At 50.6% G+C, this 17022-nt stretch overlaps 1 protein-coding gene across 2 annotated transcripts; it reads right to left on the reverse strand.

The window, feature by feature from the left end:
* Window positions 1-7027: 7027 nt before the first annotated feature.
* Window positions 7028-12095, reverse strand: LOC149272650 (transcriptional repressor p66-beta-like). 2 transcript variants are annotated; one of them, XM_089506855.1, is made up of 10 exons: window positions 11767-12095; window positions 11381-11510; window positions 11159-11290; window positions 9419-9550; window positions 9156-9326; window positions 8563-8878; window positions 8204-8406; window positions 7475-7579; window positions 7275-7389; window positions 7028-7161 (listed from the first exon to the last, which is right to left on the reverse strand). In XM_089506855.1, the coding sequence occupies exons 1-10, from the start codon at window positions 12093-12095 to the stop codon at window positions 7028-7030; spliced, it is 1767 nt and encodes a 588-aa protein (XP_089362981.1). The 2 variants fall into 2 exon arrangements, with proteins under 2 accessions (XP_089362981.1, XP_089362980.1); XM_089506854.1 differs by having other exon boundaries at window positions 11381-11528.
* Window positions 12096-17022: the final 4927 nt, after the last annotated feature.

Genomic DNA, 17022 nt, shown 5'->3' on the forward strand with positions numbered 1-17022 from the left:
GCGAGCCTGCCACCCAGTTTGAGACTGCGAAGAGAAAAATGGTAGGGACTTACCTGGAAAGGGTCTTGTTTTAGAATATCCCCTTTGGCCCCTGGCCCTCCAAGGTCTAGTCTTCTGGGGGAAGAAGGGGTTACTCTGCGAGGATTCCGACTGGAAACGGTCTCTGTTACAGGCATAGGAGCCTCTGGATCCACCTCTTTTGTATGAGAATCAGCCAGAAGAGTGGATCCTGGTTCCTTGGTAGCCAGTTCGGTGAGTTGGGGATCTATTCTCATTAGAATGGATTTATGCCTTTCTTTGCATAAGGCAGTATTAGTATTGCCCATAAAGCAAATTAATCTCTGTATCCATCCCCGTAGGATATGAGTATCAACAGGTTTGCCAGACTGTAAGGCAGCCTCCGTTAGATTGAAAAGTTTTGCTACGGGGCCCATAGTGTCTAAAAATGTTGGGGTTTTGGGGATGTCTGTGGTGTTTCAGGGAGGTTTGCGGTTGAGTAATGTGTGGATGGACTGGTTCTTCATGTAAATGGTTCTGTTTGTATGAAAGTAGCTCAGCTTTCAGTTTCTGTTGGGATCGTAGGCATTATAGTCTTCATGGAATCTGAGGGTCCCTGTCGTCCTTTATTTGCTAGAGATCTGCGTTCTAAACTGTGGTGGAATGTTGGCGCCCTGGTAGCCCCCAAAACTTCAACACAATTTTCGGGGGAAGGACAGGATGACATGAGACATAAATAATTACATTTATTGGGGATGTAGATGTGGAATGATGAGACAGACAACGGCCAGGACACGGAGATAACTGGAGCTTACAGGGTTCACAGCTACCTGTTGTGTGATTGAGGATTAGGTACGCAGCAGGGACACGTTTAGTCAGTGTTAGCGCCTTAATAGTATTTCTGGCTCGGTGACCTGCTAGACGGAGACGGGTCATTTGCATTTATTATCTATAGCAGGTTCCTAAAACCTCGAGCTCCCCCAATTCTGGCTGAGGATTCTGGGAGTTTTAGATAAAGGCTGTCTGTCTCTACACATGGAAGTGAGCAGGCGCGGTATCCGAGTCTGCAGCCACGGCGTATAACTCAGCTGGCTTTGTATTTTCATATAATGTCACTTAACCCCTTCCAGTAAGCGAGAGAATGAGGTACAAACACAACAAAGCGGCAGCAGATCAGAGCATAAGGCAGTCGTCATGTTCCAGGCGACAGCCCTGCTGTATGTAGGATGTATAACTGACTGCATACATCACACATACTGTAATCCACCCTTTTTGTCCTTAAAAACATAGCAGTCCCAGGATAATTTAATCCCCGATGTCTGCTGGTCGTCCGGGGTTTATTCCCTATGCAGAACCTATTAGTGCAGGGGCGTCCAAGTTTTTTCTGCAGTGGGCCACTTCATCAGAATTGTATCCGTGCGCGGGCCGCACTCATTTTTCACTGTGAGAAAATATGGCCTTTAATAAAATACGCAGATTAAAATAAAGTAAATGACACAAAACCTTTACTTTTCCTCTCACTGATTTCTGGGCCTAGAAAGTTTTGTGACTACAAATGCAGGATTCTGTATAAGTAAAAATAAAATAGTTCTATTTATTCTAGGGATGCACTAAAATGAAAATTCTGGACCAAAACCGAAAATTCAGGGTTCACTTAGCCGAAACTGAAAATGACCCCCCACACACTTTTAATAAAAGTAAGTTACACACCAAAATTGTACAAAAAATTATATATTATGATTGTTAACAGCAATCTCAGGCATACCCAGATTCCAGCATGTACTGGTTGGCTGGGCATTGTATTTTTTGTCCAATTTTAGTGTGTAACCACACTTTTATTAAAAGTAACACACCACAATTGGACAAAAAAACCCAACAATATGACTTGGCATGATAGGAGTGTGATTGCTAACAGCAAACACACTCTTTTTATACCCAGGCAACCAGTAAATGCTGGAACCTAGGCATGATGGGGCTGTGATTGCTGTTAGCAGATTGCTGTTAGCAATCACACTCCTATCATCCCAAATCAGCCAGTACATGCTGGTACAGGGTGGCTGTAAGTGCAGACCCCATACTGCTGGCAGCATCAATACACAAGGGGGACAGCTAGCCTGGTTTCAGCATGTACTGGCTGACTTGGCATGATAGGAGTGGGATTGTTAACAGCAATCACAGTCCCATCATGCCTAGGTTCCAGCACTTACACATCCATGCTATCACACACACACAAATTCATTAATTCAGATTCATTCCCTCAATCAGACATACTCATTCACACACTCCCCCACCCCCTTACCTGCTCTACAGCTCTCGATGCCGCTCACAGACTTCAGCAGGGGGCGCGGCCTCCCTCGTTCTCCCCACAGAGGAGGTGGGACTGGAGCAGAGAATAGACCCTCCCACAAGTAAGCAGCAGGGCTCTTGTGATCCTGGCTGCCGATCTCACGCAGGCCGCACCTCAAGGTCCCGGGGGCCGCATTTGGCCCGCGGGCCGCATGTAGGACGCCCCTGCATTAGGGGATCTGGCTATAGAAACCCTGCAGCGGGTATTATGTAAAGTTGGCGACATGTTTTAAGTGACCTGCGTAAGGAAGCTCTGACTTCATGATGCAGAATGAACGCGGCTCCTCCAAATGCTCAGCACCGCTAGAAACATGAGATCTTTTCTCAGACCCGATAGTTACGGCTCAGAGAATAAAAGCCGTTCTCTTCTGTCTTCCATTAGATGAAGCGCTTCAAGTCGCCGAGTTCACACTAAACAAGTAAAGCAAGTATGAGTGTTCCCTGTAAAAGAGAATGCGTGTTAAACATACACATGGCAGGAGTAGCACTTTATGGGGTTGAGGGTCTTCTTTATGCCCATTTCTGCTGATTGATTTATTATGCAGGATCCGCTCAGTAGGGTTGGCCCTGCACCATGGTTGGTTAAACTGTCAAGGCAGCATTCAGGAAAGCCATGTTAAATATGCATGATGCAGGGGAAGCTTGCCAGGGTTGGCCTTGGATCATGCATATTAAACATGGCTTTCCTGAATGCCGTCTTGTCAATTTTACTAATCATGGTGCAGGGCCAGCCCTACTGAGATGCTCCTGCATGAATCATAACCAGGAAAACTGCATTAAATATGCCTAATGCAGGGCTGGTTCAGCCATTCTTGTTGAGGTTAGCCTTGCATTACGCTTAGAAAATATTTTCAGAAAAACCACGTGACTTCTTTCACTATGCTTGATGAAGGGTTAGCACTGGTATATATGTAAAACACTGAACACGTGGGTCTAGCCACGAAAGGGAGAGGTGATGAGAGCTGTGGTTTCCAGTCCTTCACTTAAGTATGAAGGTCTGGCCCTGTGTAATGTATAATAAAGTCAGTGGGACTCCTTCAGTCTGCCTGCACATTGACTTATTTATTATACAGGGCTAGTGACAAATTTACCAATATATTTGGTAAATGTATACCAGTGGACTCCCAAGTCGAGTGCCCTGTCCAGAAGGCTTCTAGCTGTGTGCCCCATCCACAGGGCTTCCGGCCAAGAGACTTTCTATCATGTTATGTTGTTGTACCATCATTTGCAATACAATTCTCATCAGCATCATCTGTCTGTGGTTTATTTCCTGCGCCTGTCTGTACCAACCCCAAACCATCATGCACCGTGGGGTACAGACAGAGCGCAGTAGTAATAATATATAAGTGTTTAATAAATATACTAAGTGTTTAATTAGTTAATTAAGTGTTTTTCTTTATACTCTATTCATGTTACTTTAGTTATACTTTATGCATGTTCCATGGATGGTGATGGGGGGGGGGTGTATCCCACCACCCTGTCTCACAATATACAAAGAGTACATTGTGTTTGTTTCTGTCCCAAAGGAAGCAGAGAGAAGGAAAGGGGTGACCACCCGGCGATGTCCCGTCATACTCCGGATCTCTGGTATCGTATCCGCCATGATGATTCTCCATGTAAGTCGCTGTGTGGGTTACTGTGCATGAATGAGTCAAGCGGATGCGCACACATCCCAAAACCTTGCCCGCAACCAGTGTTTTCGGTCACTGCGTGCGAGGACACACGACTTACCGCAACCTTCAGGTGTTATCGGCAACCTTGTCCGCAACCGGCTATGTGTATGCGGGTGAGGCTGTAGATGTGTACGTAAGCGTCCGATGTTAGAGTGCCACAGAGCCACTTTAACACCATCCACTGGCACACACAAGCAGAGCCACACTGCGCACTTACGTGTAGAAGTCATCATGAGGATTCTAACCAGCGATCCATTGTATGTCAGGCAGGCAACTATACCTTCACGCCACCGAGCAGCCGATCGTGCTTTCTCGCCGTGGATATATGACCCTGCTTTCTCCCGACTCACATATACGTAAAAGCACCTACTCTAAAATTACATTTGGCTACCATACATATATACTCACAACAACTGTAACAATACATACTTACACCTTGACTGCATAAAGGAGCCAGCAGGGTTCTAACCAGCAATCCTTTGCATGTGAGGGAGGTTACCTTACCATCAAGCCACCAAGCAGCCTAAAACACACTCTTACCATGGAAATATGACCTTGCTTTCTTCTCACTCACATATACTTATATGTGTCCTCTCTAAAACACTACATTTGGCCACCATCGATATATACTCACAGCAACTACAATACACACTCACACTTAACACCACACAATAGCAGGTTATTTTACCTTTACTCCACAAGGTAGTCGGACTGTCATTATGGCCACAGAAATATGACGCCTGCTTTCTCCTGACTCACGTATATTTATATACACCCTCTCTAAAACATTACATACAGCCACTCTAATACCAGATCGTTAATGATCATATATCACAGTAACTATAACATAAAGGCAGCAGGAAATGAACTAGCAACCCTTTGTATGCTAGGTAGGCTAATCGACCTCTGCACCATCAGAATATATATATATATATATTAATCCCCACTCAAATATACCTATACCGTTCCACGAATATATAATGCACGCCTGCTCCTGCCTCTCATAGTCATTTACACCCACGCTAGAACATTACACACACACACACACACATTTTAACACTGTAGCTATATAAAGGACACAGCCACACCAGGCACTTTGAACAGGTGACATTGAATATGGGAGTTGGAACACCCGACTTTTATGCCACTATGGACACATGATGCCTGCTCCTGACTCACATTTATGTCCATGGCACCATAAAAGAGCACCAATCTTTTTTTGTTCCTACGTTGGCAACCATGGTGACACGTAAAATTAAATAGCTGGCCTCAAGACTGACCCCAGGGGAGGCCTGCCATCCCGGTAGGCCAATGCGACTGATAACACCTTGTGTGCACTGCTGTGTACTCACTCTGGTTTCCATAAAAACCACTGCAGCGCATAGGGTCCACCAGCTCTCCAACTATTTCTATAGGTGTTTAATGAACCCATACAAACACAGTGTAACAAATACTCATTGGGGCTGTTGCATTTATACAAAGATAATCAATTTATCTGTTGTACCCTAGTGACAGACTTGACCTCCCTTTTCAAATGTGATAAACGAGGCTCATATATCATATAGACTGACAGCTGTATTCAGCAATAAAAAGGACAGCAAAAAGGAGCACATGGGAAAATTGCCTGCATAACGACCTATCCCAAAGTGCGTTGCCTGAACTGGGCCGTTGGATGGTGGAGCATTGGACCGGGTAGTGGCCCAGCAGACGGAAAGCATTAGGGGGATGTCCAGGATTCATATGGATCCAAGCACTGGGGCTGGAGAAATGTCCAAAGCGATCATCCCAAGAACCAGAGGCAAAAGTGAGACCAGAGAGCCTACATGAAATGTTAACACTGATGCGTTCATGGACCACTATTATGTCACATACCCCACTCTGCAGTGTCCATATGTGAAAGGGTTAAGTGCTTTTCAGACAAACTGAGTCCACCTTGGGTGAAGTATCTGGGGCATATTTAACCTGTGCATGCCCCCGAGGCACAGTGAATTTGTTTGGATGGCACACGAACAGCCAGTGTGTGGCCTCTTCCACCAAGAACTTCTCACCGTCCAGAGGTAACAGGAAGCAACTCCCGGGCTTCGGGGATGACTTAGCCTGGGTCCTGCCCTTATGGTAAAAAGCAGAGTTTGGGTTGTCCAAGTGCATCCGTCTTCTGGGTAACAAAACACTGGTGTAATCTATAAATACACTCGCGGTGCCCCTAGACGCTCAAGCCACCCTCCTAGAATGCGTAGTTAGTGCAAATACAGCTCTCACGGCTGTACAAGGAGCCTCCCCGGAGCATTTTTTGTGTCCAAAACTCCACAAAGGCTCCAGAGAAGAAACCAGTACGTGTAGACAGAGCCTCAGAAGGCTGCGGGTAAGAGACCTCCGCGTGTGTGAGCTGTAGTGTTTCCCAGGGAAAGGGATAATATAAATCATGCTCCGTTTAACGGAAAATCGATGCTCCGCGCGGCAGAGCCTCCAAACTGCGCTGCATCAACACCGTCTGCGACCGCTCATCCTTTCAGCCCTCAACGCGGATTTCCACGCTCCCCCGCAGCCAACAGAACTAGAGCGAAATGGTTTAAAGGCCACTTCAACCATCTCCAGTCCATCGCCTTAAGAAAGCGCTGTTCCCCAGAGAGTCAGGTTCTGCGACACAAGACAAACTCTCACCAGCCATGTATTTTGGCAGCGCCAGGATCGAGGGACCTCATTTGCGTCCAGAGCTTTGTAAGAACAGTAACAAAACATCAGAACAAACCGACCAGACCCCCTTCAACACAAGGGTCAACAAAGTAAAGGATATTAGCTTGTGGCACCAGCAAAAACAGTTATGTAAAAAAACAAAATAATAGCAATACAAAAAAATATACATATCAAGAAAGCCAGTCCAAAAACGGGGTAAAAGCACAAACACTTCTTTTATAAGCTTCTGTGGGGAGAGGGCCGGATTAAACGGAGCCAAGTGCCTGCAATGTCCACAGCTCCGGTCGATCCGCGTGGCGGTGGGGACCGCACGAGGGTTATTTCTGTCCACTGATGGACTGCGATATGGAACGAGGGGGAATCATGTCCAGCAGGTATTCCCGCTGCCGATCCGCCAGGCTGGTCGCTTTGTGACCCCCCATTCCAGCACTGAGATAGGCGATGTTCACACCTGTAAGTGTCATGGGGGGGGGGAAACACACCAATTAACCGGAGGAGAAAGCAGAAACTGCGGACACCCTGGATTTGGTCACCCACAATGCGCAGCAAGTTCCCCTTACTTACCCGGCATGGCTAAGAGGTTCCCGGCCATTGGCAGCTGCGGTGCCTGCGCAAAGTTGGAGAGCATGGATCGGGCAGTGGGGATTCCTCTCTGCAGAGTGTTCTGGGGCTGTGTGGCCTGCCACAAAAGACAAAACTCTTGGTTAGCTCAAGAGTGCTACCCTGAGCATGGCAGGTGACCCCCATCACACATTTGCCCGTACCTGTCTCAGAGCGTGATGCCTGATCATTGTGTCCTGCTTGCTGGAGATGGCAGGTGGGGCGCCTGGTGACAGGGCCGCCTGGTGCTGTAATCTCTGCTCTATTTCCTGCAAAACAGAAGTACAAAACTCAACCGAGATTACGCTTCGCCAGCTGGGACATTTATCCAATACCTGTCTAATATCTGACCCAGCCGATTACATTCGCAAATCCAAATAAACCCTTGAAGTTATCTCCTCAAAGCCTTGGGATTCAAAACGCAGACCCCATCTCCTCCGCTCAGGGCCAGAACGGACCCTGTGTGTTCCCCCATTAGGAGGTGAATGGACTGCTGTTAGAAAAATGCTTCTGTTATCGTTAATATTATTTGCTGACAAAGACATAAGAAAGCAGGGAATGTCTAGTCATATATGCACGAGTTCCCGCCAACACGCCTACTCTATGTTATTCTATATATATGTGCAAAGGGTCAAGTCTAGGCCATCCTTAATTATGCAGTTTAAAGAGGCGTAACCTGCTTGAAAAGTAACCAATCATAATGAGGCATGCTATTAGAAGTAGATAAGAGGTTATATAAACCATGTAATTCAAACATGTAATCAGACAACGCTTTGACTTTTGTGTGTTGTGTGCCTTGTCTCGATTATGCGCATGATCTAAATAAAGGAAAACTCTTTCTGAGGAGAATTCGACCATTAATTCAACCAACAGCCGCCTCTCAGTGTACTCACCTGTTCCTGCTGCAGGGCTTTGACGAAGGCATTTTTGAGCCGGTTGGTGTGTTCGGCCTTCAGCGCTTTCTTCTGATTGGACGTCATACACTGCTCACACAGGATCTTGCCGCTCTTCTCTTGCTTCCAATGAGGAGTGAAGTCTGTGCGACACTGAGCACAGATAAACGGATCCACTCGCAGGAGGGAAGGACAGCTTTTACCTGAGAAGTGGGAAATGGATGGGAACAGATCACGGCTCGATCCCTTCATCCCACCTTCACTCCATACACCGAGTACCACTGTGCACTCATACGCCTTGTACTCTCACTCCGATTAAGCTTAATACCACTCCAACCCCTTTCCAGATGCCCTCATACCCTGGCTGTCTATGACACTCTGGACCACCTCCTCCAAGCCAACCATGTAGATGAACTCGCTGTTGGCGGCGCTGGGTAGGAAGTGGAGGAGAGGAGCTGGTGGTTTTGGCGGAGGGATTTCTAGGAGCGTCTTCTCCAGCTGCTTGCGCAAGGCCAACTTGGCAGCAGCCTGAGAGCTGGCCGGATCTGCCATGGCACTTGGACTGGGCAGAGGGGATGACACGCGAGCCACGGGTCCTGTTTGCATATGGGAACCAAGGTTCATATACATAGCAGTGGAGGACGTGCGCTGGCAGGGGACCGAGGAGCTGGACTGCTGAAAAACAAAGAGCAACACAGGGGGGATGATTATGGGGGGCATGGGTATACCCCTTGGGCGAATGCAAACTAAACCGCAGTTCAGGGAAACAAAGGCTAGTAATATCTAGCGAGAAGGCTTGGGGGTAGTTGTTACAGAGTTTAGCAGTTACTGGGGTGTGTAAACTGGCCTGAGCTGGGGGTAGTTCATATACAGCTAAGCAGTTACTGGGGGCCTTAATTGAGGGTTGATTATATACACCTAATGTTTACTGGGGTGTGTAAACTGGCCTGACCTGGGGGTAGCTGATGGCTTGGTTCATGCTTGGAGTGCTGTTGCGGATTAGACCCGTTTTAGGGGGCAAACACTGGCCCTGTAGTTGTGTTGGGTTCGGGGCAATCACTCTCTGAGACATCAGCATGTGTGGCAGAGGGGTATTCGTCGATGTCCTGATAACGCTGTGACTCTAGAACAAAACAGATGGCGCGCATTAGGTGGACTGGTGCTGCAAAGTGCAGAAGCCACACACTTGAGGACAAATCAATAGGTCTGTCTCACCTGCACACTCCTCAGGTTCTGTGCTTCTAAGCCCTGAGCCCCTGGGCGCAGAGGCACTTTGGAGAGACCTGGCTGGCCCACGTGGGCAGGAGATGGCTGTACAATGGTAGCTGCATTCTGTACCACGGGATTCTGCAAGAGAAGACTTGGTTGGTATTTGTTCTTAGAGCAGCGAGAGGTGGCGCAGGGAAGAGGAGCCAGAGGGGGCACGCAGGGAAGAGGAGCCAGAGGGGGCACGCAGGGAAGAGGAGCCAGAGAGGGCACACAGGGAAGAGGAGCCAGAGAGGGCACACAGGGAAGAGGAGCCAGAGAGGGCACACAGGGAAGAGGAGCCAGAGAGGGCACGCAGGGAAGAGGAGCCAGAGGGGTGGCGCAGGGAAGAGGAGCCAGAGGGGGGCCCAGGGAAGAGGAGCCAGAGGGGGGCCCAGGGAAGAGGAGCCAGAGGGGGGCCCAGGGAAGAGGAGCCAGAGGGGGGCCCAGGGAAGAGGAGCCAGAGGGGTGGCGCAGGGAAAAGAAGCAAGAGGGGTGGCACAGGGAAGAGTAGCCAGAGGGGTGGCGCAGGGAAGAGAAACGAGAGGGGGCGCACATGGAGGAGGAGGAGCGAGAGGGGGCGCACATGGAGGAGGAGGAGTGAGAGGGGGCGCGCAGGGAGGAGGAGCCAGAGGGGTGGCGCAGGGAAAAGAAGCCAGAGGGGCGGCGCATGGAAGAGGAACGAAAGGGGGCACGCATGGAGGAGGAGCGAGAGGGGGCGCGCAGGGAGGAGGAGCGAGAGGGGGCGCGCAGGGAGGAGGAGCGAGAGGGGGCACGCAGGGAGGAGGAGCGAGAGGGGGCACGCAGGGAGGAGGAGCGAGAGGGGGCACGCAGGGAGGAGGAGCGAGAGGGGGCACGCAGGGAGGAGTGAGAGGGGGCACGCAGGGAGGAGGGGCGAGAGGGGGTGCGCACGGAGGAGGAGCGAGAGGGGGCGCGCAGGGAAGAGGAGCCAGAGGGGGCACACAGGGAAGAGGAGGCAGAGGGGGCACACAGGGAAGAGGAGCCAGAGGGGTGGCGCAGGGAAGAGGAGCCAGAGGGGGGCCCAGGGAAGAGGAGCCAGAGGGGTGGCGCAGGGAAAAGAAGCCAGAGGGGTGGCACAGGGAAGAGTAGCCAGAGGGGTGGCACAGGGAAGAGTAGCCAGAGGGGGCGCACATTGAGGAGGAGGAGCGAGAGGGGGGGCGCAGGGAGGAGGAGCCAGAGGGGTGGCGCAGGGAAAAGAAGCCAGAGGGGTGGCACAGGGAAGAGTAGCCAGAGGGGCGGCGCATGGAAGAGGAACCAAAGGGGGCGCACATGGAGGAGGAGCGAGAGGGGGCGTGCAGGGAGGAGGAGCGAGAGGGGGCACGCAGGGAGGAGGAGCAAGAGGGGGCACGCAGGGAGGAGGAGCAAGAGGGGGCACGCAGGGAGGAGGAGCAAGAGGGGGCACGCAGGGAGGAGGAGCGAGAGGGGGTGCGCACGGAGGAGGAGCGAGAGGGGGTGCGCACGGAGGAGGAGCGAGAGGGGGTGCGCACGGAGGAGGAGCGAGAGGGGGCGCACACAGAGGAGGAGCGAGAGGGGGCACGCAGGGAGGAGGCGCGAGAGGGGGCTCGCAGGGAGGAGGAGCGAGAGGGGGCGCGCAGGGAGGAGGAGCGAGAGGGGGTGCGCAGGGAGGAGGAGCGAGAGGGGGTGCGCAGGGAGGAGGAGCGAGAGGGGGTGCGCAGGCAGATCACTTACTTTCTGCAGAACATTCTCTTTCTGCAGCTGGCTCTGGCGCAGCTTCTTCAGCAGGACCAGCCTGGCCTCCTCCAGACGCAGCTCGTCCCTCAGCGGTTTGATGAGCTGCTGGCGCTCCTCCACGTTCTTACCCTAGAGGGAGAAGACCTGGAGTAGTAACAGCATACTAACACAATATTGGAACAAGTCAGGTTGGTCTGGGCCTTTAAGGAATATTCTTACCTTAAACATTTCTAAGTTGGCCATCTTGATTCTGTCTTCTGACCGAGAGGCAGATTTCGGACTGGATGCCTCATTGTCAGACAGCACAATGATATCTGGGGAGGGGGTCTGTCCACCTCGGTCCTGGTCGCTGTGGAAATTAGAGAAACTGGCAATGAGGAAAAATAAAAACAGGTCCAACCAAGAACTCCTCAGACCTAAAAGACAAAAGCCCAGGGAACCCCGGAGGTGTAGCACAGAGCCCCGAGGGCCCGCACCATCGCCTCTAATATGCTCCTGCTGAGACCCACCCCTTACAAGAACATACGCGACCCAGAGAGACGAAACCAACTCGGGACACGTGTTATTTATACGGGGTCACACTCTCTGCCTGCGCTGCATCTCACCTCCGCCTGGAGCTCATGTCCACCGGCTCTTCGTTGATGTTCTCTTTACCGTGCCTACCCACACCTCGGCCGTCCCCGTGAGGCCGAAGGCTCCCGTTCATCTTCTCCTCGTACATCTTAAGGCCATCTTGCTTTGCTAGATGATCATGAGGCAACTCAAGGCCAGGAAAGTCCTTCCTCTTCAGCAAAGCCAGCATCTTTAGCCTCTCCATGGCCTCGTGCCCCTCCATCTTCAGCTGCTTGGCCAGGACATCCTCGCGGTCGTCAGGTTGCTCGAGACCCCTCTTCAAGAGGTTGAGGCGCAACGCGTCTTCCGTCACTCTGTCCATCCTTCCAAAAATCACGGACAGGGGTTAGAGTGATGCACCGAAGGGCTACGCGCCTCTCAGCTGGGGGTTGGCACGCATTTAAATAGGGGAAGTGACTGCATTATCAGGACTGGTCAGACAGCGGCGGGTCTGTATGTAATGTAGGGGATGTGACTGCGTTATCAGGACTGGTCAGACAGCGGCGGGTCTGTATGTAATATAGGGGATGTGACTGCGGTATCAGGACTGGTCAGACAGCGCCGGGTCTGTATGTAATGTAGGGATGTGACTGCGTTATCAGGACTGGTCAGACAGCGGCGGGGTCTGTATGTAATGTAGGGGATGTGACTGCGTTATCAGGACTGGTCAGACAGCGGCGGGTCTGTATGTAATGTAGGGGATGTGACCGTGTTATCAGGACTGGTCAGACAGCGGCGGGCCTGTATGTAATGTAGGGGATGTGACTGCGTTATCAGGACTGGTCAGACAGCGGCGGGTCTGTATGTAATGTAGGGGATGTGACTGCGTTATCAGGACTGGTCAGACAGCGCAAGGTTTATAAGGGGTCTGACTGCCCTCATTGTTACCGTGGAAACCCCTATTAAGTCTTTAAAAGAGACTGCGATGCATTTCAGCCGTGAACTCAGAGTGAACCCCGTCCTCCCGGCATTCAGACAGAACGAGGCAAACCCCACAGAAACCCACGGCCGCTGCCCCTGTCCCCGCGGCCACTCTCGGGGGCCACTGCCTGGTGGTAGCCGAGGCATGAAGACCATCGAGTGACCCCTGACCCGTACCGCGCGTTACCCACGATAATTAAGGATACGAGGACCGCGAGAGAACGACGGAGAGACTCGTGTGCAGAAGGTGCTTCCAGCTGCAGTCATTGCGATGTCATCAGCGGATCCAAAGGGGTTAAAGATAAAACCTTTGAACAATGCAAAGCCCTGGTCTGTTTCCTCACTACCACCTACCCCTACTGGGGTAGAATTCGGATATCATTACCAGGGCGGGAATGATACGAAACGCAGGGAAATTACAATGAAAGCAAAGGACCCTGCGGACGGCTTGTAAGTACCCAATGCCACCTCTGCTGGGAGACTGCTGCCAATGCATCTCAATCCCTGGAGGGATACAGGCCACTCAATACGTCTGTCTGTATCTATTACCCCACGGCCCCCTCTGGTCCAGGTCAGGCTGCCCAGACGGGGGCTCCACAGGTCAAAACAGGACAGGGGCCCCGATACGCGGAAGCAGAATGAGCCGTGGGCTGTTTGTTGGCATGTGTGGCAGATACCAGCCAACAGTCCCGAGACACGGGAGAGAGGATCCCAAACCTACAACCCACACCAGATACCCTAATGCCCAGCATCGCTATGGCTACCATCCCAACGCAGGGGCAACATACCCACGCAAGCCGAGCATCACCAAACACACCGGCGCAGGGAATTCCAAGCCCGACTGCAACCACAACGCCGCATCCAGCACAAAAGAGGGGCCGATGCCCCCGCAGAAAGGCGCGCAGCACCGAGCATCACACGGCGGCAACCAAAATCACCTTAATCGCCCTCAAAACCACCAACGGCCCTCCCCTCCTGCAATGCCGGGGTGGGGGGATCCTGCTGCATTTACCTGCCATCTCATAACTTCCCTTCTGTGGGCCAGACAGCCCCAAATCCCCCCCCTCCTCCCTCCGCCACCAGGGGAGGGGAGAAGGAAGAGGTCCCCTCCCCCACAGACCCTTCCGTCAGGTCTGGAGTGATGCAGGGTCCCTTGTATATACATGTATACAGAGAGAGGGCCCAGCCGGCAGTCCTCGCACTACTACACGCGTGTGCACAGCCAGGGAGGGGGAACGTCTCCGTGCGCAGCTACCCATCAGCTGGCTGGCCCCATTCATAGAGAGAGAGGAGAGGAGAGGAGGGGGAGAGGAGGGGGAGAGGAGAGGGAGAGGAGAGGAGGGGGAGGCGATTGCCTCCAAACCTGATCCATAATCCCTAACAAAAGAACGTCTTTGCCCTAATTCAGCCATGTTCCTGCGCGCCGCCTGCCTCAGCCGAGCGTCGCTGTCACTTTGAATCAACATTTCAACCAAACTGCAACAGATCAATCTGCATTCAATATGTTCCCGAAACATGCATTATTACCCCGTCACGTGTTCTGATACACGGGACAGACACATGCAGCAGACACATTCCGAAGCATACTTACAGACCTCCTGCAGACAGGGGGGGGGGGGGGGGAGGAAGGAAGGAAGGAAGGAAGAAGTAGTAAGGAGGGTGTTTAGATATTGTCCTGAGATGTCAGGGATCTGCTGGGCGGGCGGCACAGGCAGCATTACACCCCACCCCAGGCACCCGGTGGGATCCCTGCCCTGAGAGTGGGCATCGCATTGCCACTCAACCAATCATAACCCTACACTGAGATTAAACAAAAGACAAAAAAGGGAAGAAAAGGGGGGGGGGAGAGGGGGAAGATGCATACTTTTACCCACGATTCATAGCGAGGATAAGGGGGGTAAAATAAATCCAGTTGCAGCTGGTTTAAAACCTCTGGACATGGTTTTTTTCTTGAAGTCATTAGTGGTTGGAAGCTCCGTGGCCCCCGAGCACCCCCCTCCCGGGGCCCTGGCCCTCTGCCAAACTTTCACCTCTCTCACTTCACTCGCTCGAGACATCTGGAACCAGCATTTCCTAAAGCGAGATTCCCAGCCTGGACAGGAGACCCTTGTGGTTTACCAGCCAGAGACCCTCTAACCTCATTACAAGACAGCAAACAGATGGCCCTCCAAAGCTACATGCTACACACACATACCCACACACATACATACATACCCACACACACATACATACATACCCACACACACACATACATACCCACACACACACATACATACCCACACACATACATACCCACACACACATACATACATACCCACACACACACATACATACCCACACACACACATACATACCCACACACACACATACATACATACCCACACACACATACATACATACCCACACACACACATACATACCCACACATACATACCCACACACACATACATACATACCCACACACATACATACATACCCACACACACATACATACATACCCACACACACATACATACATACCCACACACACACATACATACCCACACACACACACATACATACCCACACACACATACATACATAGATACATACATACCCACACACACACATACATACCCCCACACACACATACATACCCACACACACACATACATACCCACACACACACATACATACATACCCACACACACACATACATACATACCCACACACACACATACATACATACCCACATACCCACACACACATACATACATAGATACATACATACCCACACACACACATACATACCCACACACACACACACATACATACATACCCACACACACACATACATACATACCCACATACACACATACATACATACCCACACACACATACATACATAGATACATACATACCCACACACACACATACATACCCACACACACACACATACCCACACACACACATACATACCCACACACACATACATACATACCCACATACACACACACACACATACATACCCACACACACACATACATACATACACACACATACATACCCACACACATACATACCCACACACACATACATACATACGCACATACATACATACATACATACCCACATACACATACCCACACATACATACATACCCACACACACACACATACATACATACCCACACACACACACACATACATACCCCCACACACATATACATACCCCCACACACACACATACCCACACACACATAGATACATACATACCCACACACACATACATACATACCCACACACATACATACATACCCACACACACATACATACATACCCACACACACATACATACATACCCACACACACACATACATACCCACACACACACACATACATACCCACACACACATACATACATAGATACATACATACCCACACACACACATACATACCCCCACACACACATACATACCCACACACACACATACATACCCACACACACATACATACATACCCACACACACACATACATACCCACACACACACATACATACATACCCACACACACATAGATACATACATACCCACACACACATACATACATACCAACACACACATAGATACATACATACCCACACACATACATACCCGCACACATACATACCCACACACACATACCCACACATACATACCCCCACACACACACACATACCCCCACACATACATACATACCCACACACACACACATACCCCCACACACACACATACATAGCCACACATACATACATACCTACACACACACATTTATAGCCACACACACATACATACACATACTCACACACACATGCATACACATACTCACACACACACATGCTCACATACAAACTCCCACACATACATACACATACCCACACACATACATAGCCACACATGCATACACATACTCACATACACACTCCCACACATACATACACACACACACTAACACACAGCCACATACTTCCACACACACACAGACTCACTAACAGCCACAAACTTCCACACACAATAACACATCCACAAACTTCCACACAGCCACATACTTTCACACAAACACTAACACACAACCACATACTTCCAGACATACACACAGACAGACACCCACCAGCATACATACACACGCACACCAGCATACATCTGCACTCCATTATATACCCACACACACCAGCATACATCCACACACACACCAGCATACATCCACTCACACACCAGCATACATACACTCGCACACCAGCATACATCCACACACACACCAGCATACATCCACTCACACACCAGCATACATACACACCAGCATACTTCCAC

Source organism: Sceloporus occidentalis, unplaced genomic scaffold, assembly GCF_023333645.1.
Source record: "Sceloporus occidentalis isolate IW3139 unplaced genomic scaffold, rSceOcc1.0.p SCAF_427, whole genome shotgun sequence".
Lineage (NCBI taxonomy): Eukaryota > Metazoa > Chordata > Lepidosauria > Squamata > Phrynosomatidae > Sceloporus > Sceloporus occidentalis.